The 26,924-nt window shown below is 38.3% G+C and overlaps 1 protein-coding gene across 1 annotated transcript in view; it reads right to left on the bottom strand.

The window, feature by feature from the left end:
* Positions 1 to 3,466: 3,466 nt before the first annotated feature.
* atrnl1b (attractin-like 1b) overlaps positions 3,467 to 26,924 on the bottom strand; it is a 70,355-nt gene continuing 46,897 nt past the window's right edge. Inside the window, exons 26-29 of the mRNA XM_026163091.2 lie at positions 26,121 to 26,199; positions 13,610 to 13,717; positions 6,928 to 7,042; positions 3,467 to 5,571 (exon numbers count right to left, since the gene is read on the bottom strand). Coding sequence (XP_026018876.2) covers positions 5,447 to 5,571; positions 6,928 to 7,042; positions 13,610 to 13,717; positions 26,121 to 26,199 — 427 coding nt within the window. The 3' untranslated portion in view covers positions 3,467 to 5,446. The remainder of the gene's footprint in view (positions 5,572 to 6,927; positions 7,043 to 13,609; positions 13,718 to 26,120; positions 26,200 to 26,924) is intronic.

Here is a 26,924-nt window from a genome sequence, read left to right as displayed (position 1 = left end):
CGTCGGCCATTTATGGTTCTGCTTTGATTCAACAGAAACTGGTAGGGAAGCCTTTCGGTGGCTCCCGCCTCCACTGAAAGACACAGACATTTATTAACATGTTCCACAGTCTTCCAGTTTGATCATTTTGATTTTCTCATCTTGTGGACAACAGCGTACACGGATGGAGATATATTGTTAACTTTCGTAATGTTTATTTATTTAACATATCCAGCTCCAGCCCCACTGCCATCCTGACAAGGATAAGCATTTAAGAAACTATGTGAAAAAATGGACAACTAACTGAATTTATGCAAACACACTGGATTTCCAATTATGTTTCACTGAATTAGAGACTCTAACAGTCTCTTCTATGTAAGAATGTCTCATGCTGATACACCTGCAAACTTGACAAAATCCAAACATGAGCTCTTTTAGATGCTTTTTGAATTTTTTCGCTCTCTGACCTCAGTGTAAGGCGGCTTGGCCCTCACTGCCACTGCTTGTTGAAAGTTCTCCTGCTTCTTGTCTTCCCCCAGTGTTGACCGCCTGCCTTTAATATCACTTACAAAGATTAGGATAAGAGTACTGTGAATGCTTAATCAGCATACACACTAACAATATGTCCTAAAAATAGGATGTTACCCAAGTTCATTTGCATGTGAAAGCAGAGAGCGAATACTTTTGGCAATTTAAAGTATATGCGGATATGCGCTCCTCGGCACTGGCACAGCAGCTCTAAAGTGCTGGGAAACTTGTGCTCGCTCTGCAGTGGAGATCAATATGTCATCCAGTTCCCACTTTGGGTTTTCTGTCACATAATCTGAAATGGAACAAGGACATTACTACTTTAAGTAATTGATATGGAGCAAAAATAGCACGTTTGTCATGTGGATCGTCTTAGTATATCCACTAGCCTTTGCTCATGTACATGAATTGGGAATCTTGCCTCACAATCCTTAAACTGGCAGAAGAAGACAACATGAATAAACACGAATAAAAAGAAGCATATTCCAATAAACATAATGCACATCTACTATCCCAACAGAGTGAGCATACAGTAATCAAACTAATGTCTGCTTTAAAATTAATTGAGTTTGTTATAGTCATCAGTGTTCATTGGAAATATATAAGCCTGCATTAAAAATATGATTGTCATTGGCTTAAAGCCTAGTTCTGAAGATTTTAGATCCATTTACATAAAATTAGAGTCAGAGCTTCATTTATCTATTCTAAAATGTGATTACTTGGAAATCTTTCACTTTTAGCAAAGGGGCCTTGGGGAGACATACAGCACATCTCATGTACAGCTGGCAGCCACACATAACACAGTGACAGTGGCACCACCTGTCACCTCCAGAGCTTTACACCTCGCTTTAATGAGCTGGAAGGGAATGTGACACGTGTAGATTCACTTTTGGCAGAAAAAAAGAGTTCACTTCACTCAAAGTGCATTCTCGGCACTTCAAAGAGCTAAAGGCATTCTACAGAACATGCAGAAATGCACCACTAAACATACTACTGCTCCAAAAGTGAGCTTGTGTTGCGTTCGAAACATGAATAGAAACTATTTGTAATATTTGAAAAGTGCTCTTTTATAGCTGCACTAAATGGGTTAGTCTTCTTCTTCCTGTTCGGAGCATTAAAAATATCAACACGGTGAGCGCTTCTTCGAGGAGCTCATGGCTTTTTTCCAGGAGCGCCAGCAGCTAATAAGTACACTGAGTATAAGTGAGGATTATCCAGAGCAGCACTTTGGCAGGCTGCATCTCTTTTCTTTGCCTCCTTTTTCAAATGCACATCATTGACATTGAGGAGGCACAGTGAGAGGTGTTAGCACATTGAAGGACAAACCTCCTAATATCAGGCTGAGCTTTAAAGGAAACCACCCACTGTGTTCTTTATCTTCACGTTTACACCTCGTAGGCACTTTTTCACGTTACTGGTAATCTCCTGTATTCTGGAGTGGCCCCTTGTTTCACTAAAAGTGCTATTTTTGAGTGAATATTGTTTTTCTATTTAAGTGATTTGCTTTGCGTTTGGTTGATCTCACAGCATGCTCTCTGAATAATTAAACATAAAACGAGAGTTATTTGCATTTAGATGTTTTTTTGTCTGCTTTGTCATTTTTTCAGAAAATATATGTGAGGAAAAATGTTAATGAGAGTAAATAATTAGCAAAAAAAACAAACATGTTTTAACTACATATTTGTCTTTTAAGGCCTTAAACTATTACCGGGTATTTAAATACAACCTCAGATGAACGACACATGACAGTAACAGAAAAGAAGCCAAAATGGAAAAGCAATATGGAAAAACAAAGTATACCCCAGGAGTTTTTAACTTGTAGAACTTAAGGTTTTCTGTGCACTTTCAGTCTCCCACGCACTCTTCTTTCCATTTATTTAATTAATTGACGTTTGAGGGCATTTATTGTTCTTATTCTTTTGTTTTTCTTTTTTTTTCTCAGAAATCCTGTTGAAGATTGCCTGGTGTGCTCAGGACTGTCCTGTTGCAGGAGTCAAATTCAGCTTTAGCTGTCAAAAAATATGACTTCAGATCCAGAGGAATTTGTCTCAATCAACTCAAGTTACCCACGTCCTGTGGCTGCAAAACAAGCCCAAATCATCACCCCTCTGCCACCGTGCTTGACAGTTGTCTTCAGGTGTTTGGTTTTTGTTGAACGTCTCACTGTCTTGTTTGTCTAAAGCAGGGGTGGGGGAACTCCAGGCCTCAAGGGTCGGTGTCCTGCAGGTTTTAGATCTGCACTTGAGCCAACACAGCTGTTTTAAATGACTAAATTATTTCCTCAACATGTATTAAAGTTACCAGAGGCCTGGTAATGAACTAATTATTTGATTCAGGTGTGGTGACCCAGGGTGATATCTAAAACCTGCATTACACTGGCCCTTGAGGCCTGGAGATATAAATGTTGAACTTAAGATATTAAAGTTAAACAGCTTGACCTCTGAGGAGAATTTGCTGGCATAGTCGACTTCCAGGAAGATTGTCAACTGAATGAATTCTGTTCTTAATGTAGATTGATGGACTTCAAATTGTTTGGAAATGGCCTTCTGATCCTTCCCAGATTGATGAACAGTTCACTGCTGATGACTTTCTTCCTTGGCATTGTATTACCACAGACACACCTGCAAAGTGCCAAAACGTGTGCTTTGATCGAGGTGTTCACACTTGTTGATGATCAGTTAATTAACGTGCATTTGATTAGCAGCACCTGGCTCCTATTTACCCTCTTAATTCACACGGAAGAAATCAGTGCGTACTTAGTTTGTCCACACCCTGCTTCTGGAGTGCTTAGACTTATTTTTTGTGAAATAAATAATGACACACACTAATGTGTCACGTTGTTGTACATCTGTGTCATATTTACCGAATTTTACAACCTGCTGAGGACCAGATGATATGTAAAACCTAAGAATCTTAAAAAAGGCTTAAAAAAAGTTAAAAGACTTTACCACACAAAAGATTTCAAGGTCTGTTTTTATTATTTATTTATTTTCTGGCATGTTGTCCATCCTTAAAATACACTGAAGAATACTGATATGCAGTTTCTCATCTTTTCTTTTTTCATTTTTTCCTCCTTCACGGTACAGTGAGACCCTGATTCCTGTGTAATGACACCAGTATAGGAATACTCTACAAACACAAAATTAAAACACAATAGCTGGCATACCACCATAACGTAATGCATCGTCGTAACCACTTTGTAACAAAAAGCAAGAGAATGCCCGTACAGTCTTCAAAGATGCACAATTCAAAAAGGGTTGACATTAAAACAACTGATTTAAGTCAACAATGAAAATCGAGTTAAATGCGCTATTACACAGGAATCTGTTAAATATCAAAACAAATTATTAACGGAAATGCTCTTTACACAAGTGTAGCAAAAGACAATTTATCATAGATATAATATTATCAGGTGACAAGGCCTAAAATAAATGATAACCGCTCTGTCGTTCAGTCATAAAAAACTTGACAAAAACACACAAACTGTCAAGGGATAAGAGTGACAAAGACTCACATTTGTTCCAACAAGACACTGTACAGCTCAGGGTGGATTTGGGGCTAAAACACTCGACAGCTTTGAAAACTCTGCAGATCAACATTTCCCCGCCGGTTCGTGGAAAGCCAAGGCATTATAAAAAGGTAACATAACCCATTGCACTGAAGGACTGAAATAAAGTCATAGCTTTAGAGGACTACTTAGAAATAAAACAAACAAACTAGTAAACAGCCAGAGGAGCTTAATGTCCCTGGTCCAAGTTTATAAAGTAGGCATCTTTCTCCAACAGTACATGACATCCACCCACCTCATCGGTCGAGGACGAGCTCAGGAGCCAAGTTGCACAGCAAAACGATACAGTTACAAACTGTAGTAAAGAATGAGTCAAGATCTCAGTTTTCTTCTGCGTTATCGTACTTCTTCAAAGGAGACTACACCGAAGAAGAAGAAAATATATATATATTACAAATGAAACAAAAAGTTTTGGAGATTTCCATGTTTTAGTTGGATGGTGGGTGATTCGTCCGTGCCTCCTCCAGTATGTGGTCACCTACATGCTGGTGGTGGTGGTAGTTGCAGTGATATCTCGGCAGTATCTGTACGTGTATTCCACTAAAAATACAGACTTTAGCCTAGCTGCGTGGATGACACTTATGTACAGGAGATGCTAAAGATCATTAATGGTGAGCGATGAAGTGGTATGACAAAATGCTCTAGTTGTTAAAATGCTATCACGTGGTTGAAGGATGGTAAATCGCACAAAGCTTTCCCCAGAAAAAGGCATAATGAGTTCAGTCCATAGCAAAGGCTGAGTTAAGAGCTATGTCATACAAACTAAATGCTTTAGCACCGTTTAATACCACTTGTTGGCAAGCAAAAAATAAAAAAAAGAAAGAAAAAATAGGGCGGGACAAACATCGCATAATATACTGGATCCCTAACCAGCCATTTTCAATCATTTGTTGCATTTCCTAAGTGGTGTCAGAGAAATCTGTTTACTTTGATACAACCTAACATATAGACACCTTTGCTTTTTCCTTCATGCTGAGCAAATTTGTGGTCTCCCAAAGTCTTTAAGCCTAAAGCTTCAACTGTTTCACAATCTCCTCATTCATTTGTCTGTCATACTCTGTAGTAGCCGCTGAGCCGTCAGGTGTCTGCTTAATGCACGCCACTGGCTGCCAAAGCTAAAGGGAGAGTCCAGGATCCAGGAGAAGGATTTCGGAGTTTGGCGTATGCAGGATAGAGCAAAAAGGGCAAAAAAAGGTAACACAGGTTGTGCTCTTGGAACGTGGAAACTTCTGTGGTAGCAGCTAAGTGAAATCTCGTACATGTAGTCATGCCGTGTCTCTGCAAAGGCTTCCAACTGGGATCTGTGACATGTTGGAACAATATAATGTCAGATGGTGTAAATCGGGGCCCAGCAGATAAAGTTTTTGCGACTCAGACGCAGGTCCCTTGGTGTGCTGGAGGAAGGGCTTTTCGGTTCTTTATGGCCAAAGACTTCTCCTTAAAATCTGACGCTTTCTGCTGTGAAACGTCTATCAGTGCACTCGCTACAATGAGTCCTGAGGAGGAGAAAGAAAAAGAACAACATGAGGGTGAGAACTCCCACAAATTCATTTGTTCGGTTAAACAATTTCATAGATATTTTTATGGATATGTGGCATTTCAACCAGTAAATGCAGGATTTCTTTACTTTGGTTGACAGTGAGACAATTTCACTTGTTATGGCAATGAAGGAGCAAGTTCTAGGATTTTTCTCCTAAAGATTGAAGAACTAAAGATGACTTAATTTTAACTACTTTCCCCTTCAAACTGACCTTTTTTTTTTTAGATTGATCCTGATCCTGACCACATGCACTTTCACATTTGAGGCAGTGTGGCCTACATTGTTTTGTTTTTAGGTTGCTTTTAAGATTTTGCCATGGCTTACTTTAGTGCCATGTAGATCGACGCTCAATATCAAAGCTGGACCCTGAAGTTGATGTTTACTCTCTGCACAGGCTTATGGTCTATTATAAATTGTGCAAGTGGCCACAACAGGTCTACTGCTTTACAGACCACTGAGGAGGACATTTGAGGACATGTCACCTGACCAGATAATATGTTCATAAACTTAAATGATTAAAATAGACATAGTTGTGTGTAACCAACGGGCCCCAAATCTCATAAGTTCAAACTCACCAAGCATCAGAATGGGGAAGCAAGGTTTAAGTGACTGTGAATGTGGTGTGGCTGTTAGTGCTAGATGGCAGACATAAACCCACACAACCATCTCTAGGATTTTACAGAGAATGGCCCAAAAAAAGAGAAGATAACCAGTGAGCGGCAGTTCTCTTGGCAAAAATCTATTGTTGATGTCAGAGGTCAGCTTTGAAATAGCAGGAAGGCAGGGTAATTCAAATAACCCCTCGTTACAACAAAGGTATACAGAAAAGCATCTCTAAACCCACTGATCCTTAAAGCCAGTGGGCTACAGCAGCAGAAGACCACACCAGGTGCCGCTCCTGTTAGCTAACAACAGAAAGCTGAGGCTACATTTTGTAAGGACCAAAATTTAACAACAGAATATTGAGAACAAATTATTTATTCTGGTGAGTCTTGATTTCTGCTGCAAAATTTACATTGTAGGGTCTGAGTTCGGCATAAACAACATGAAAGCATGGAGCCACCCTGCTCTCTATCAAAGTTCAGGCTGGTAGCTGCGATGTTAAGGTAGAAAGCAGAAGGCCATCTAACTCTGTCCTAGTGAGGTGTGCCTCAAAAAATGAAATAAAATGAAAAAACAAAATGTAAACTTTCATTACTCAGAGAACCTTGTAAATGTAGTCTTTCCCACATAACCCTCATGACCCTTATGCCACAGCAGGGTTAATACATTTAACCATAAGACAAAAAGATGGTTACAGTTTTGTAGTTACCTGACTGTCCCGGTGGAGGTAAGCCTGAAGGCCCAGAGGGCAGGCGCATGAGGACAGTCAACACAGCTGCTTTTCCTCCTGAACACGGTTCCATTGCAACAGGTTTAGGTGCACCCTGAAGAAAAGCGACGGTAAAATAGAAAAGATTTTATGACTTGCTCTGGAAATAAAGTTGTTTATATTTATGTGAAAAATACTGCAGTGTGAAAAGCACACAGTAAATACTGCCTTAAGAAAAGAAAGCAAGACAAAAGTACTTCACTGCTTTTAACAATAACCCAGCACCTGTGGATTGGTATAGCCCTGCTTTATCAACTATCAACAAAGTATCGATGTGTCTTACTAGTCCTTCTTTCCCTGCAGTTACACATGTGATGTTGAATTTTCTTTGTTGGGAGCAGCAGACCAAAAATCACTCATATCAGCTGCTGGAGTTGCCCCACTTAAGACAACACACCCTCCCTTCCCTCCTCCTGAGACAAATGCTTTGATTGATCACACAACAAAAAACACTTGTGTCTCTGTCAGACAGTCAAAGTGTGGAGGCAATGACCTACCCTCGGACTTAATGGCCAAAAACTGCCCGTCTCGAGTGTGAAAAACATGTCATCCTGATAATGAATGTCAACGGTTTCACAGCATGTTTTGGATGAGAGGATAGAAATTGTGGAATAATAACATGTCTGAATGGAATTGACTTTTTCTTTTTTTATTTCTGTGTTGGCTGAATTTAAAATGGAGATGAGAGAGGCAGCAGAGGCAGGATTAAAAAAAAACAGGTCTGCATAAGCACACCCATTAAAACGTGAAAATCACGAGGCAGACTCGGTAATTTGTTTAAATGTATTCCACTGCAATCTGCCGTATATTTCACCCTGCGAAAACAAAAACACAAACACAAACACTGACGCTTTGGGTATTTTTAAAGCCGCATTGACTCCAAATACCTAATATACACAGTGAGTTAAGAGCAAAAGATTCAGGAAGTACATATCTTATTAGTTTTAGCTGCCAAATGGTAAAAAATATATGTTTCAGCATATTTGAGTGTAATTCAGGGCCAAACAGTCTTGTTTCCTATGAAGCCTGCAGTGTAATTTTTAATGCAGTAATTAAGCTTGCCATTTGAAATGCCATGATTCACAACTGCTCTTGTGTAATGGCGCAGCTATATCCATGTTAGGCACAACTTCCTAGTCTCAAATTGGCCCCTCTTTTGTGACATGCTATCCTGCTGTTAGCAGCTTGTAGTCATAAATGGATGGTCAATGCCATACATAGGTAAGCTGTGTTGCTGAAACAATGCTCAATGCACACTAATGTGCACAAAGCCAAGAAAATATACACTACACCACTGCACCACCAAAACCAGGAATAGTCTGTGACACAAACTGTTATGGAGCCATATGTGGAGCCCTACCATTTGAACATTGTGTCAAAACTAAGAAAGAAAAACACCTGGTTTCCTACTCAATGTTGATTTAAAGCGACACTAATCTTTCATTTTTAAAGCCAATTTGCTTGCAAAGGCGACTCCCTGGAAGAACGACCCAGGATCAGTCCAGCTAGCCTCAAGTATCATCAATATCTAGTACTCTGAATAAGCTGCACCCTTCAAGAGCACAACATGAAAGAGTCGTGCTACATATACTCGAAACATTTTTCCGTATTGTAGGCTGACTTACGGTTCGTTTACGTGCATTGTTACACAATCCAATTAGGCTACATGGTCGGAACACAATATTCTCATGCATCTGCTCAGGCACATTCACCATCAAGAGGGTAATATTAAAACTACGACTGACATTAGAGGGTAATTAAATTGCCAGCCATTTCATGACCATTCAAGTGATCCTGCTAATGAATAGCTGCATAAGCTGCATTCATATAAAGGAGTTCATTTATTCCATGTTGATTTTTGACGATTTGTGAGATACACATATATGGACCGCTGGGTGACACATCAGCTAAAATTGAGACTCGGAATCATCAGCACTGCTCAGCAGCAAAAGCAGAAGAACTAAAGATGAATTTGTCAAATTTAAAAGGAATGATCGACTACGTTTAGGCACGTATGGCTTTGATGACAGATCGCTAAAATGCTTTTATCTTCACAACTTTGGTCAGCTGCTGGTTAGATTGTTAAAACTCTTAATGGCCTCAACATCATTTGGGATTAACAGTTTATATGAAATCCCCTTAGGAGGTCCACCCTATCTTTTAATTATTGATCCAGAATCTAATGCCACCCTTAGGTAAACTCCAAATCTAAGCTCTTGTTTGTGTTTAGTGCAGATTACCATTAGAAAGTAAACTATTTTACTTTTACAGAAATTTCCATTTGGTAGATGTGCCACTTGCTTATGCGCCCAGTTTGCTTTGCTGACATCGTTACCATGTACATCAACAATTTGATGGCTTCAGTTTGGTAAGCAAATATTTGTAGCCATCTGTAACTCTCCCCCGAACTGCAACACCAGCTCTGTTACAAGTGAACCATAAATTACACATTTTGGTTTGTGTAAGGCAGCAGGAAAGTTAAACCACTTTCTTTTGGCTCTCCCTCACTTCATTTAAATGCTTACGTTGCTCTGAGAAAAACAGACACATTCCTCCAGTGAAGAGGAAACTCAAATAAAGCTATTAATAAGTCATTTCCTTCAAGCTTAGTCGTAGGGTTGCCTTTTTAAATGGTCTAAAACTAGACAACTTTTAGATCTTCCAAAGATCTGAAAATAACACTTTTAGAATAAGTAGTGTATTCTAGTCATTCACAACCATCCACAAGCACATAAACATCCATACACAAATGCAAAACACAAAAACAACACACAATGTATCTCCTTTCCTTTCGCCACTGACAGGTGTCATCCATCATACTAGCTGTTCGTTAGTGGCTCCATATGTTGACTGCCCGGCCATAGTGAATATAGAGGCTGTGGTCTGCAGTGTTTGGGCACGAATCGCTCTGTCTAACAGCTGCTGACATCTTGGTCGCTAAAAGCCATGTCCATCTCGGGAGTTTAAACTAACCAAATGGAATAAAATGGCACAAAGGCTGTTATAATTTTCGCTCTCAGACCAGCTGGAGGGTCTGTAAGTAGTGACTGAGACATGCTACTAACTAATTCAGTGAGATCAATGCAGACGGTGCAGTTAAAGGATAAGGTCTTTTGTGTTCATGTTTTTTCCCCCTTTGTAAACTGCATTGGCTTCAGTGTGGATATGATATTCAAAAACCTGTTCTATGCTTTACTGCGTTAAAGCAGCGGGTCTGGGCTGGTGAAACAAATACAAAGCACAGCAACTGTGTCCTCTCTGACATCAAAAAATATTTCCAATAGCTAAGTGGCTCCAGATGCTGACCAATTAACCTTTAGAAAAGAGAAATAGGCTGGTTTGATATGTTTCACCTTCAGTTGGTGCCAGGTCATGTAATTGAGCTGTAAGTGGTCCACCGTAAGTATTTAGACACTTGGAACCACAGAGATTTAATTTTGTAAACATTTTTTCAACACAATACTTCCATGTACACAGATAAGATGCAGACATAGTGGCTTAACACAAATCATTTCAATAAATGGACGCTTAAAATTTTTTAAATTATTATTGTATTAACAAATGAATAAGAAATGTTATGTTTTAGCAAGCTTTTTAATGCAAAATACACCAACTTAGTCAATAAATAAATAACCGGTGGTTGACCAGTGCATTTGTCTGCATTCATTAAAAGATTACATATAGTTGCGGTGACCAACTGGTGTCCAGTAGCTGACCACTTTCGATCGTTGGCTGGTGGAAGACAACCTCTTAAACGGACTTCAACTAGGACTGCAATCACTCTCAGACAGATTGGTGAAGCTATAATTTATTAGACCTTTTGTCAACACATTGCATTCAATCCGAGTCCGTCTGCACTGATGAGCACAAGTCAATTGTAACATGCATCTTTGGGAACTCCACTCAACTAGTTATAGTCTTAAATATACTTGTATATCTATATGTATAAGTATACTTGTATAAAAGGTTGGCAAATACTAAGTCTACATCACTATCTGTGGAAGAATTTCTACATTTCTGCTGCAGTTCTGACTGGACTCTGAATGTAAGTAGTTATCATGAAGTTCTGTGGAATCTGAATTTTATATAAAGACGATTTATCACTATTAATCACTGCATTACAAGAAAAAGATTGCATGTAATTGCTAACTTGACCCCATTCAATCTCAAACTGAGAGCACTGCCAACTTGACGCAGCAGAATCGATTTGAAGATGGCAGCTGACTGAGCGTGTGCGGACCCGACCGCTGTCTTCAAAGTAACCATTTCAAAGACTGAAAATTCATTGCACGCAGTCGCAATAACTTTGGTTGTGGTGCAATCCCAAACTACTCTTTTATCTCTTGTGACTGTAGCATAAGGAAATGTGACCACAACAGCACTGCATTCTTTTTTCCAGCTGTTGCCTTTACTGGAAAATAAACAGATGCAGGAAAGAGAAGGGAGTATAACCTGGTCAGCTCAAGGTTAGTTGGGGTTACACCAAGAATATCAAAATGTGGTAAATTTAGACCCTTTATATAAGTAAAGTAAATGAAAGATCAGTTTTATGTGCACAAGTATGTGGTTATAAAAGTATAACAGGGAACAAAGCCAACTTCAATAAAGGCCATATGGACATCTAGGTGAAGGATTCAAAGTCCCATATTTAAAGGTCAATTCTGCATCTTGACAGGGTTGAGAAACAGGAGACTGACGATCTATTTTTTTTTTCCAGTTATCATTTTCAAAACAGCTTGCAATATTTTTTTACAGCAATATTCTCCAGTGACTCCTCTTTACTGTGCCGCATAACAAGAACATCATCTTTGATTTCTTTTTTGCGCAGGAGTGGGAGGAACAGCACTGCAATAAATTACTGAACGACAGATGGACACGTGTCCCACTGTCAAGTACGTAATTAACATTTTACCTGAATCAAGGCAGAGCACCGGCTTCCAACGCCACTCAAATTTAGGGTGTACTGTACCGCTTTACAAGTGCAACAATATAGTGCACTCAGACAGCTAAGAAGCATTGTTTTCCTCCTGTTTTGCTCTTTACATTGCCCTTCACAATACCATAATGCACAGTGAGCACCACTCAGCGGTACACTAATAGCTAATGTAGTGCCTCTTCGCCGGTTGCCACAGTGATTTTATTTCTCTCAGCTCCGAGTGACACAGGGCTTGTTCCTAGATGAGGAATCGGCCCTTTGTTGCTATGATGACGACGTACCTCTGCGTAGAACTTTAAACGATGCTTTTACTCCACATGGCATAGAGCCCCGCACTGTACTCAGTGCCAGCCTACCCCTCTACTTTCTATCTGTATGGGAGGAATAGATAAGAGTGGAGCAACTGGGGGCTACAGAATAATTCACACCAAAGGTATATGAGCATCCAAGCTAAACAAATTATCAATCACATTTCGAATGCAGAGGCACCATGTGGCATATTTCCAGTAAACAACCAAAGAGGATAAATTAGGCAAAAATGGAAACGGAGTAAAATACACCCGGTGGGCCATGAAATTATGAAATGTTCCAAAAACAGTCCCGATGTCATCATTTTAATATCAGAGCGAGCAATTTCCTGTGACGCTTTTAAAAGAAGTGGCCATTGCTTCTAGCTAGACGATTAAAACCACCATACAAATAATTTGAAACATATAATAGATGCTTTAAAAAAATATTAAAAAGAAAACATTGATTGGAAAATGATTGTAGAGGGCAACACAAATAAACAAGAGGCATGGAGAGAAAGGGTCACAACGGGCACATTTCTTATTGACTGGACGACTGAATAAAAGGTTGAAATATTTTGTGTTGATGGCACGAGATGGCTGAAAATGGCACAATAACCCCTAATTATGCAGCAATAATAACTGCCATACTCTACATGTCAGTAAATGCACTAACAAAAAAGTGCTTGCTTTTATTTGATGTTAGTACAAATATAACTAAATGGAAATAACACAGTCTCAGTTTGAGGCTTGTGTCAAAACTGAAGGTTCTTCGAGATAATGGATTTTATAAACAGGGAATTTCAATAATCACAATGAAAGAAATTCATAAAGAATTCACTGTCAACCATCGCTATGTAAGATTTTTCCCAAGATGCTTCTGGAATAGAGTAATGAAAACGCAAATGTGCATCAAGAGTATTATTCTTAGTTTTCATATGTTTAATATTGGAGACTAAACCCAACAGTCAAATTAATCCGTATTTAATATATGCTGAGCCTAGCTATAGCTCCTCAGTTCAAGCCCTGAGTGAAACAAACCACTTTCTTCACAAAACCCATAAAGCTAACCTTCTTGACAGTGGCAGTGTCTCACAAACAGAAGGTTTGGACAGGTTTCTGTGCCTGGATGTCTGTTTTTAATGACGTCACACAGAGCAAAGACTAGGAGAAACTGTCTGAAATGCAGCGTTTAGAGCAGCTTGAAGCCTCACATGGATTACTTGTACACATGCTGGCATTTGTATTTAAATAGTTAGTCATAATTAACAAGAGTCTCTACAGCTGCAACGATATAACTAAGAGAAAATAATGAACAGCATAATAAGTTCCCGTTAACTTTACCGTCACAAATGTGATTATCTGTATGTGCACATGTAAGCGAGTGAGTAAGACTCACGTCAAGCACAGGCTGCAACACTTCTGTTACTTCTCCTCTGGCTTCCAATGAGACGTCGACTGAGGCAAAAGGACGACTGGCCATCTGCTGACGCTCTCTCATCAGTTGCTGTGATATCAAACACAGATGACAGATAAGCAAAACACAGGGCATACTCTCATACAACAATATCAACAGGGAAAAGCTTTTGGAGCTTTGTGATTGACTACATATAAAGACATAAACAGTACATATTTCAAACACATAATTTACACCAAAACGTAAAAACCCTGAAAGTATAATCATTTTAAGAGTCAGCCCATAAAAGTCACCCCAAATCAATATGAAGGCGATGGTTTGTGTGTGGGTAAAATCTATAGACACAGTAACTGTATTGTTTTTGTTTTTTTAACATACATGTTATAGAACTAAACTTTACAGCAGCGGTCCCCAACCCCCGGGCCTCAAACCGGTACTGGTCCGTGAGTCGTTTGGTACCAGGCCGCGAGAGTTGAGGCTCGGGTGTGAAATGTATGGTTTTCAGGGTTTTTAAATCGGTTTTCAGCGTTATTTTGTTATCGTTTTTATCGTTAACTCAGTTTTCCTGGGTCTTTTCAAGTGTGTTATGAATAAATCTTCTTTTTTTCGGTACCCATACTAGTTTTATTTTTGTTGTATTTATCCGCGACACCTTAAAGGCTGGTCCGTGAAAATATTGTCGGGCATAAACCGGTCCGTGGCGCAAAAAAGGTTGGAGACCGCTGCTTTACAGGGTTAAAGAATGAGAAAGAATGAAGAACTGAAAATGAAATACTGATTTCATCGAGTGTAACCTATAGCTGCAGGGCTATTACAGTATGAAGCTAAAAATCAATAGCAGATATCAATGAGGAAGCACTAAAAGACTACTCATAAATGTCCATGACCTAAAGACATGGAGAATTACTACTCCACTGAGCTCCAAGTCTACTTTTTGTATTGAGTTGTTTTTTTATAGCCCTGAATTAGATGCAAAAATATTATATGAAATAGTTATGGAGGTACAAAAATATTCAAAGGATTTTTTTTTAATATAATGGTACAAAATATATGATACAAAACTAGACAGATTCCATATGCATTAACATTAAAAATCAAAACCATCAGTGTAGGAACGTATCTCTCCAGATTTGACCAACACATTCTGCAATATATTTACCGGTTCCTCTCCAGGCTGTGGTGCGGTTATTACCCCACAGTGACACAATTTCTGCGGCTTTGACTGAGCAGAAAATAGCTTCTCTTGTTCCTCACTAATCAATATTGTAAAACAACTAGCGCCACACTTTCATCATTGTCTGATCAATATCTAAATAGGCTGCCATTTTAGTGCCAAGGACATCAGTGATTGTTATTGGATTTGTGATGAGCTTAAGTGTGTTGCATTAAGATCTAATTGTACTTCAGATTAGTAAGCATTTCAAGTGGTTGTGCTGGTCCACCTTATAACCTGACTATCCTCTGCACTTATCCTAGAAATTGTTTCACATGAAAAAAAAGTTAAGAAAAAAATGTCATTGCAAAAAAACCTTTTATATTCCTGAAGAAAAGCTGTGATTGATGTTTTAAGTAATCCAAAGAACAAGTAGGTGAGCAAATACACAAGGAAAGTCAAGGGTTGTTTTTTGTGCACATTGTGACATTATGTATATAAAAGTGATTTTTAAGCCACTGTAAAACTAAAATATAAGCTTTATTATAAGAAATGAATGAACTACTGTGATTAAAAGACCCACGTGTGACCAACTAGTTAAAGTAATTCAGCACTACCTCCAAGGTCAGGGATCATTTCATTGGATGCTACTGTATATGCAGACTAATATTGATTACCAGCTACAACAGCTTGGCTGGTATCATTTTCACTACAAGTCTGTCTGTGTGTGAGTGCATTTGTTCCCACCATGCAGCGCTTTTTGCTTTGAGCAGATATATTTTAACAATAAGATCGGATTGCACCAGTCATAGACAAGCAGGTTGGATCAAAAGGAGTACAATAGATGGATGTGGTCACAAAGGTCCATTGGGCCTCATTCGCTAATATTTCCATAGAAAATACTCTCGCAACATTGTCGTTGGATTCATGAAACATGTGCAGCAACCTGTTTTATTCTTACCACCATGCGTATGTGAGTGAATCAGGATTAGTCTAATCCAGCAGGCTTGTGCAATCTGCATGCTACCTGCATTTCTCCTCATGACGAAGAGAAACTGAGCAAAGCAACAACAATAATGTAAGTGAGAAGTTGCAAGAAAAAAACTATTTTTATATCTATTTCACAGTACCTGTTTGCCCTCTGATAGGCTGACAACTTGTCCAGTGTGGAGCCTTTAGCCATGTGACAGAGAGGCTGAATTGAATAAGACTAATTGATGAATAATGATGATAATGATAACAGCAATAATAATAATACTAATTCAGCTGTGTCAAACTTTGAACACAGCATGTACAAATACTTTGTAGCACAGCACATCGCATTTGTATGTAAGCCACCGTAGAATTCAAATGCTTCAATAACAGAACATTTTTGTTGCCTTCTGTAGTTTATCTCATGCAAAAAAGCTCAGATTTTTCATCTCTAATAAACAATTTAAGTAGTCTCTAATTTATCTCATCCCATTAAGAAAACTGTGTGTGACTGTTTGGGTCAGTTGTATTACGCTGAGTTTTCTGTCGGCACAGGAATTTGTCCTTGGGGCAGTAATGAACCCTGAAAATCTTGTGTCCAGACCTTCACCCTCGCTCACCCTGAATATAATTAGGTATTCATTAGTCTGGCCATTAATTGGCAAATTCATACGAGGTCTGGAAAGGTTGACAGCAATGTAGAAATGAACAAGGGGGGCTAGCAGTATATCAAGGACTCGATCTGTGTAACAGGTTTATAAAAATACTATTAGGCCTCTGCATTCATTATCTAAAATTGCTGTTGTTCTGTTGAGGATGTACACTGGAAAACACCAAATAAGATGTCATAACACTAATAAGATATTTGGTAGCAAACAGTGGTTCAACACCAAGAACACCTTCAAATAGGTAGACCTCTTCAAATGATTTTGGTCTTATCTATCCATCCATCCATCTATGCGTTTATATCTATAAAAACCCTATGCATATATATTTTTCTCACTAAAGACACACACACACACACACACACACACACACACACACACACACACACACACACACACACACACAAGATCATACTGCACAATTGATCTTATATAAAATATTGTAGATATCTAATAAAAACATTTTTTAATTAAAACACAGCCTTAATCAACCTAAAAGACCCAAAAATGAAACAATAAACAGTAAAAATGTTTTTTTAATCATTTCATTATTACATTGTTATGTACGTATATTACGTTTTGTATACATCTACCTTAAGTACTTTCTAATAGATTATTTGTTTAACTTAATTTGCTAATTTAACAGGGATAATTGACATTATAACACCTGTGAAATAAAAAGCTAACCACAGGTCAGATGACAGACACAACATATTTGATTCTGTGCTGATTGAAGTAGCCTGTGCACAACAACAAGAAAGGTAACTACCTGGCATAGCAACACAAACCCTTCAAGTAAGCACACAGTCCTGCATAGACATAGCATACTCATTTGCAGAAAGATACAGTATTCCGTTCGTTTAGAAGGAGTACATTATGATCTGTGATTGCACCTGACTTTTTCATTATGATAACACTTGCTAATAATGATCAGCAAATGTTGTTTCCTGAATTTTCTCATTTCTACCAATGCACGTATAGACTCAGGTGATTATTTTGCAGTCCTATCTAAAAGAATGGAAGGTGGGCCATAACTTTATTCTCAATGGTCACTGGGACATAAAAATGCATGCACATTATCCCCAGTCAAAAGCAATACAAATCACTTAGAGTTTGCTGACTTTCACAGAATTAAAGCCTGATTAACAAGTCGGTCCACACTGCCAACACAAACAGCGTCTGTTCATCCCACAAATATGAACAGTGAACAAACTCCATGCTAATTTTAGTTATGGCCACAATAATCCAAAAGAAAGCGAGACAGACTTTTACTGTTTCTTTAATATGATGAGTAGAGATGTTACAGCCACAACCCAGCTGCAGCATCAGTGATTAATATCATGACTGCCTTGTTTCTGTTTTCTTCCACTCTACGCAGGATTCTTTCAATGCCATATGAGTGTAAGTAACTAAGTGTAAGTACATGTAAGTAGTTATTAATTGGGGTCGGACTTTTAAAACACTGGAAATCTAATTGTAGTCTGGGCCAAGGTTAAAAATCGGATAAACAGCCAGTGCATCCTGTGTGTCCTACACTCTGAAAATGAAAGTATACTCTCTTTCAATTCAAAGGTTTTACTTATCGGGACACATTAAAAAAAAAAAAACCTGTCCCTTACCAAATTAAATTTATTTTAATACAACCTCAGAACAACAAGGAAACATCACATTACACAAATTATAACAAAAATGCAGAAGCATTGTGTGAAAAAGTAACCCCAGTCGAAATGCTCCCACATGAATTAAGAAGATAAGTAGAACCGTGTGACGCTAATGAAATCATTTGACTAATCCAACATCAGCAAATGTGAGGACCTCGATCAAAGCACAAGATTTGGCATTTTGCAGATCTGAAGTATTGTCTACAAAGCCACTTCCAAGCAATCTGAAGTCCATCACTCTCCAGTGAGAAATATTATTCACAAGTGGAAAACACTGAACATTCACAGTTGCTAATCTCACAGAAGTGGCCCAGCAACTTGACCCCAAGGTTGGACTTTGCAATGCTATGAACCTGTTCAAACTGAATAAGTTTGGCTTGTTTGGAAGAACAAACAACAAGACTTCTGGCCTTACTGCACAAACACCTCACATCAACGATGGTGGAGGGAGGATGATTTGGGCTCGTTTTGCAGTCACAGAACCCGGGAACCTTGCAGTCATTGCGTTGACCATGAACTCCTCTGTATACCAAAGTATTCCAGAGTGAAAAGAAGTGAAATGCTGTCGCCGGACCTCAAGATAAACAAATGCCCATAAACCTCAGTGAGCTAAAGGAACGCTGTAAAAAACACAGTTAGCCCAAACGCCTCAATAATGATGTCAGAGATTGATACAGAAAATGATTACATCAAGTTATTGCTGCTTAAGGTGGTTTAATAATTAATGGAATCAAAGGGCTGTGGGGCTTGGTTTCTCACACAGTGGTTTTCCATTTTTGGTTTTTAATAAGTAAATAATGACATGGTGTATTATGAGTTTTTTTTTCTTATTCATCTGAATCATTTTAGAACCCGGTAAGGACCAGACGATGTTTTATTAGGTCCTGATACATAAAACCTCAGAGCTAAAAAAGAGGGTGTATTTTGTGTCAGTACATTATTTTGAAGATGCAGCTGTTACTGTATTGTTGTACAGACTTGCTGGTAGAACATGCATGAAAAAAGGCCCCAAAAACTGCACCGATTTGTTCCCTCAGTCTGAAAATATTGCCTAGGGGAGGTAAAGCTAAGGGGAAAAAAACAACAATATGAAATTGAGATTGATCACCTGATTGATTTTTCTTTTGTAGCTCTGATTTTTTAACTTACATCTGAGGTCCCGTGTTAGATTGTTGTACATCTCTACTATTAAACGTCAAAGCAGCAATACCAAACCAACAGATCTGACCCGCCTAGGCCACCACAAGTTGAAATGAGAAATTTTGCCCTTTGCAATAAGATAAACACAGGCTCGAGTGCCAAGCAAAGTTGTTGCAAAACAAGAAAACAGCTCACCGGTTATTACTGGTTCCAACACAAAAGCTTCAAATCCAACAACGTTCATTGTAAATGTCAGATAGAAGCAATGTTATTTATCATGGTGCAGAATTAATTTAAAGCAGCAGCAAATCACAAAAAGAGAGCGGGAGCAAAGTCGGGGAATGCTTTGCTCTGTGTCCAGAACATGTTTCAGAAATGTGCTGGGAATACAATCATCAAAGGTCCAACACAATACCGGAAAGATTCTAGAAATGAATACTAAGTTACTGACAAAAGGCGAGAGTGAACTCTGTAAAACCAATTAAGGTTTGTGCAATGACAGACTGATTTTGTCAAGAATACAAGCTGGAGCCATTCACAGTTTTGATAAGGGTGGGCATGGAGTGCATTACTATGCAACTTGATTAATTTGGCAAGTGAGTGCATGAATTATCTGTCTAGTGAATACAGCATTTTGTTCCCTTCACTGGATTCTATAAAAGGGTAGGTGTCATCCCGCCTCTGAGCATATTCTACACCTAAGCAGGTCACTTTGTCCCTTTCAAAGATCACTGGCTGTACCCACCGGCTCAGTCCCGCAGAATAAAAATAAAAGTAAACACTTCATAAAATGGAAAACAAAATGTTGAAGTGCTTGAGTATGGGAGGTTAAATGAATATATAAAATAGTCACTTATTAGTAAGATAGCTTCTAAACTTCCAAACTGTGGCATAAGTTGTACTACTAATGACAGTCGTGCTCGATGTGTAACTTAAGGTGGAATTATTAGAGCGCAAACTTTAAACTGAACAAAGGACAATCAAGGTGACAAGAGGCTTAAGAGTAGGATAATCTTATTGTAGCAATCGATGACTGCTGATTGAGCTCTTCAAGAGCACACACTGAGACCAACAAGTCTGCAGAGGGACAAGCGAAAATTATGTGGTTAGTAATGTGTTCCTTTCACTTCTGTCAATGAGAGCACAATAATAAATCAGGCAATCCAAATGGGTGTTGTTGAAGTGGCTATTTTGGGTGATACTTAAGGCTCTTGGTGCCTGTATGAAAAAGCAGGATGTGTATTTAGGTGCTAGGCAATCAAATGCATGGAGTCCTCTTTGGAATGCCATGTTTTTGCCTTGCCAATGGAGTATTTGTTTACGTTCTTTGCAAGAAAAATTAAAGTGAATGTTATTATGATCACTTGCAATAAACACGCATGCCATTCAGCCCTTAAACTCAGGGGTCTTTTATGTGAAAGTGCCTACAGCACATCTGCACACACACACAAAGGGCTTGGTTTGGCTCATTCTGGCCAAGACCTGAAGTACACTCAAATTCAGACAGGAAAATGGACAGCTGTGAACATCACACACAAGCAGCTGTTTTGATTCCATTTCCTGGTTTGTGTAGATGTTGTGTTGGCAATAACTTGAGTGCGTTTTCTGTGAACGCACATCTACGCATTTGCAAGAAATTGATGGTCATGTGGTCTTCCGAACAACCAAAACAAATAACTATAAAAGCTAGAGTCCCAAGACAAAAACACATATACTGAAATAAAAATATACCACAAGCCTTTGCGCTAACTTTTACATTCCTCACTTGCTTGTCTTCAGCTGACACAACAATCATTGCGCCATCAGATCTGCCCATCAGTAGTTATGAAGGCCACGATAATGTAATAATAATGGTCCTTTCACCTACAATAGCACAAGAAAACATTGCTCTACACAACCATCTGTATTTACATATGTTGCGAAGCATGTCTCTGTGTGTGAGAGCGATAAAGAGAGGAGCTGCATTAGATAAATTCATGTGCTTGTGTGTGTATCATCTTTGTGTTGCAGTCTCGTGAAATGTCAACACTCCCTCCCTTCTGTTCCCCCCACAGGTAGCTTCAAAGAGGTCAGCCCTTGTCCTCTTCTGTGGCATTTACAGCTGTTGTCTTCCTCCCTTTTTCCCCACTCAGGATCCAAGTCTTGTCACCTACCTTCAACTAAAATTATTCAAATATAAAAGCTGTCACTTTGAAACCACATCCTTTCAAGTCTACACAAAAAGAAACCCCTTATTCAATTATTCATTTAGTGTGGTAAATGATCAGCCTTGTAAGATTAACTTAATAGAAGGAATTACATATTCTCCATTTAAAGGCTCGTGGAATGCTCTTGTTTATTATTGAATCATTGGGTATTGGGTATCCTCCATTCACAGCTATTCTTTTACGATTATGTCCTTATTATTATGACAATGATTGCTTGGATATAAAGAAATACTCTTGTCAAATTTGATCCTGAGACAAAAAAAACCCCCCACAAATATAAATATCATATAAAACTATTGCCTTTTCGATCCAACACATTACAGAAGGAGTAATACAGACTTCACATCAAAAAGCCAATACCAAGTATCAGACATCCATATGCCACTTGGCCTAATCAGAATCTCATTATTGTCTCTGCCATTCCTGAAAGCCTCATTAGGACTCATTCATTCCATGCCCTTATGTCAGATTGAGGCTTAAATGGCCCCGCAGACCAAATCCTCCCATCTTGTATTTGGACAAGTCTTGTAAGTGCTGAGGCTGTGCACCAATTCTTTCAAATTAACTGGACATAGTGTTTACAAAAGAGCCAAATCAGGTCATCAATGAGACAACACTGACAGAACTGAGTCGGTTAACCTAACACTACAGGAGACTTAGTCCGTAGTTATAACTTTACTTTGGTTACTACACAACATCAAGTAGCTAGTATTACAAGCAGTGTAGTAAATCAGACATTCTGTTTTCCACCACTCGCTTGGCACTGGATAATTATCTGAGTAACAGTGAAAAATAAGGGCAAAACTGGTGGATTAGAAAATAATCCTTCAAATCTACAGTAACAGAGTTATTTTAAAAATTAGTGAATCAATGTGTAGCTGATGAGAAAGAAAATGACTCTTATAATCTTTTGAATCACCTTTTCTCCAGGTAAATTGGCGGGTACAGGACTTAAGTAAAAAAAAAAAAGAAGCTGTTTGACCATACGTGTTCAACTAGCAAACACAATGTATTTACCCTGGAATAAATATTAACTTAATCATTAAATCTTGTACCTATAAAATGTGCTCACTGAAGCCTAATGGAGAATAATATGTTTAATGTCCAGAATTGGCTGTGTAAAATGAGCAAACCCAAGAGTGTCCTCTCTAGGAAATGAAAGTGATTTTGTGTAATTGCCTTTAGAGCAGGCAACAGGAAAAAAAAAAAGGGGGAAAGAAAGCAATATTACTTTTTATTTCCTCTTAGGATTGATTATGGTCCAACTCCAATCCATCCTTTCACCCTCCCACTGTGAGAAGAGCATAACTCCATGAAGTCATCCTTGCACCTGCTGGAGGATTTCTTAATTAACTGTAAAAATACAGCAGCAAGCTTTAGACGCCCTCAGCTTCCTCCAATAGAAATAGGAACTTGTTGTTTAGCATCCTCTGATATATACCGCCATCAATCATGTATTCCAATCTTCAGACTATTTTACTCCAAATCTTTTAAGCTTTTTCAACATTTCCTAAACACTCCTGCTTGTCTCATGTCTTTCCTTCTGACTTATTCTGTAATATTGCCATTTATAATGGCAAACATTAAAAAGATAATAAACAGGTTATGAAGCACTTTTCAAATGTGAGAAAGCAATGTACAATTGTACAAATTTTCCAAGAAACCCTCCCCCCCCTGAGCCTGGTTCTGTTGGCGGTTTCTTCCTGTTAAAAGGGAGTTTTTCCTTCCCACTAACAGCAACCTGCCTGCTCATAGGGGGTCATATGATTGCTGGGTTTTTCGCTATATGTATTATTGTAGGATGAATTATTAATTTTGTTTTGTTACCGAGACAGTCCTGAGGATAGCAAGTCAGTACTGGGACAACTTTACAAGTTATAAACTTAGTTGGTTTAAGAACTGCACCTAATCCAGCAAGCTCTCCATATGAATGTCCAAACTGAATGAAAGTATCTAGGCAGCAGGTGCATGGGCATGCAAGTCTGTTATAAAATAACTTGTAGATATAGACTTATAATAGAGTTTACTAAAGAAATCCAAGATGAAGATGTAAGCTGAAGGTCACTCACAGAAACGTTGGATCCTTTTCCCAGCTGAAACGTTTTTAATGTAATCAAAATCAATAAAAATTATGGTAATAGCTCATGCTGCATTAGATGTGAAGATGAAAATTAGTGGTTTGAGCTTATAGCTTCAAAAACATACAAGCACTAAGAAAAATAATGCACTAGAAGTCCTACTTGATATATGAAACTTTTTTACTCAGATAGCACATAAAAAAGACCTTTACTGTTTCTGTAACAATCTCTTAGGTATTGTGGAAGAGTGCTCATGAGAACTGCCACATAAGAAGTAGTTGAAAACTACTTGCACAGCTGAAGCACCCATTACAGTGCTGAATAACACCCTCCAGGCTGTTACAGCTTTCAGGAAAAGGTTACCGACACTGCTTCTCCTTAAAATGTTTCTTTAAAAGTAGGGCTTCTGAAAAGAACATAAGGGAAACCTTGAGCTACTGTTTTTCACATATTTATAAAACCGTGCACTAGAAATCAAAGCCTCATCTTTTCTAACTGGTGCAAGTTTTCACTCTGTATAATCTAAGAAGTTCTGTAATGACATATCAACAAGAAACTCCAGTAGGTGTGCCTTCAAATACAGAGCAATAAATAATATGAACTATATATACATGTATATATATATATATATATATATATATATATATATATATATATATATATATATATATATATATATATATATATATATATGTATGTATGTGTACACGTTCTTTTAGCCACAACAAAACTTTTAACCCAGAGAAATTAAGATATAGGGGGTTTTATTTAACTATGCATTTGTTTTGATCGGATGCCTGAAGGACAGTGACAAAACAGATGAGCAAACAGAAAAGTGAGCAGAATTTTAATGCCATGAGCCATCTGCTCGCATTAATTTTTTATTGACTTTAATTCTTTGGATAGGCATGATTCGAACTCACGGCAGCTATCATTCTTGTTTATTTTCATATATCAATTAGAGAATATAAAATTCAGATCCCATAATTATCAATGTCATCCCCGATGGGGATATAAATTGTGAGAGATTTATTAGTAGCCCACATGTCATAAAGGCTGGATACGCACCAAATGAAAACTCCTGCTATTGAGTACCAAACAGCATCCAGGAGAATGTATGGATTCACTGAGGAGATGGAAATGTCAGTTACTCTGATAGAAACCAGAAACCAGCCGATACAGTTTGGGTTAAGGGCAGTGACATGAATTTGCATATATTTGCCTTTTCCCTAAATTTCCTCCACAGTATCCTTCCTTCTAACCCTCTCTTATAATTTCCACTGACAATCATCTCATCTATAATCCTTCTTCTTCCCCGTCTTTTTCAGCCCTATCTTTCCAACGTTGAATTTTAATGATTCATATCCACCTTTTCCTTTGGTCATTCACAGTATCTGCACTTTCTCCTTTCTCGTTCTTCTTTCCACTGGGCCATTAAACTTAAATTCACAATTTATCACAATTATCATCTTTACTGTTAATCATATGTATTTCTGACAAAATAATCAAATAGTCAGCCTAAAGCCCTCTAAAAGGAGTTCTAAACATCATGCTGAGAACCTTACAGCCTGCCCTGTACCATCATCAGCCTAATGGTGACACCTGAGCAATAAGAAGGGGTGAGTCAATTTTCTATCCACGTGTAACACGCAATTTAGCAACGCAATTTTAAATTGTATCTTTATATCTTTAGTCACTTTCTTACTAGCAGCATGTTGCAAAAAGAAAAAGAAAAAGAAAATTTCCTCCAATTTCTTTAGTTTTCTCTATGTAAATGCCAAAGTCATAAAATGCCAGTTTAGCTGGTATAAAGTAGTATTTTTCTAAAACCACCTCAGAAGTGGAAGGGTGGCTGTAGAGAAGCCATTTTTAACAAAGGCAAACAAGGCTTGAGATCTCTCAAATTACACAAGAACTGGACTGAAAATCTGCGTTAACAGGTTGCCCCAAAGTGAAGGCTCTCTCACAGAACAAAAGGCAGACAACATCCAAAGAACTCTGGCATATCCTCGAAGAAATCTGTCGAGCTATTCCCATAGATTACTTACAGAAATTACAAGAAGGTGGTTATATCAACTCTTTAGAATTGTGCCCACTCTCATTTTGCCATATATAATGTGTATATTTTTTTTTCCTAGCAAAATATGAGGGGTGAGGAAAATATGAAGAAATGGACAGAACTATAAGCATTAAAAAATGTAATCAAACCACAATCGACCAGTCTGAAAGCAGTCCTTTAACCACAGTTATCATCCGAGTTAAGCTCCAACTCCTGATTTTACAAATAACACAGTGACGGATCTCAACTCTCCACTCTGTGGGTAGTGCAGCATTGCCAACTCCCATACAACTCTTGAAATCTGATTTCAGACACTGTCTTGAAGAGAAAGAACAAATGCTGCCCTCTTTCCTTTTGATTTCACTAAAGAGCAGAAGTCAGACTGCCTCTGAGAAGAGAGGGGCTGTGTGTATTTGGAACAGAAGCTGTAACAACATGCAGTGATTGTCACCCCACGTTCCTTAAAACGCCAAATGCTTTTGCATAAACAACCGGCATATTCACAATTTGTTAAAGTCAGGTGTATTTATGTAAGCACGGTGTGTTTTATCGACTTACCTCTCGTCGTCTAGAAGCCCAGCAGGTTTGTTTGATCTTCCACACCACCGCTGCCACCAGGAGTAGTGACAGAAAGCAACTGTTTTGACAGAGAGGAAACAATATCAGCAAAATATTCTATTTTTTCATATGCATATGCAACATTAAGGTAGCCCCATATGAAATCATTTAAAGCCTTTAGCTACAGTAGAGCTCCTTTTTGGTTGCAAGCAACCTGAATGAATGTCACCGTGACCGAGGACATGCTGTTTTTAATTTAGCTGAAAGTTTTTGCCTTCAGTTTGAAAGATTGTGTAGAATTGTCTAAGTGCATTGGGGGGGAGGAAGGGACACACACACAGACACAAGAAAAAAACTGGCAGATTATATTTTTACTTGCAAGCTTGTTGAAAGCATAATCTCTCTTTGGGTCAAAGGAGCAGGCAGTCCTTCAAATACCAGCTCTGCGCAACACCTCACAACTTGTCGTATTGTTTATTTTTTGTATCTAAACAAAGGGCATATCATTTATTAATTAGTAAGATTTATCATGTTTGGACAAAGCCACATTAGCCCTTTTCTGCTAATCTAAGCGGCCGTGCAACTTCCAGCAATTCTGCAAAACAATGAGCTCAATTTTGCAAGCTTTTCTTACAGTACAAGTACGTAGCTTCGACATGATTAAACTCCTGACATTATCAGTGATCAAGACAGGACAGACTCAAAATTTCAAAGTTTCCTGCTAACAAAACAGCGAAGATGATTTGAAGAGGCGGAATATTCATTTCTCAGTAGACTGAATATTTTGGCTGATTACTTCAATTA

This window comes from Astatotilapia calliptera, chromosome 8 (assembly GCF_964374335.1).
Source record: "Astatotilapia calliptera chromosome 8, fAstCal68.1, whole genome shotgun sequence".
NCBI classification, from domain to species: Eukaryota; Metazoa; Chordata; class Actinopteri; order Cichliformes; family Cichlidae; genus Astatotilapia; species Astatotilapia calliptera.
Note: the sequence above shows the minus strand (reverse complement) of the source record. Positions and strands in the feature narration are given on the sequence as shown.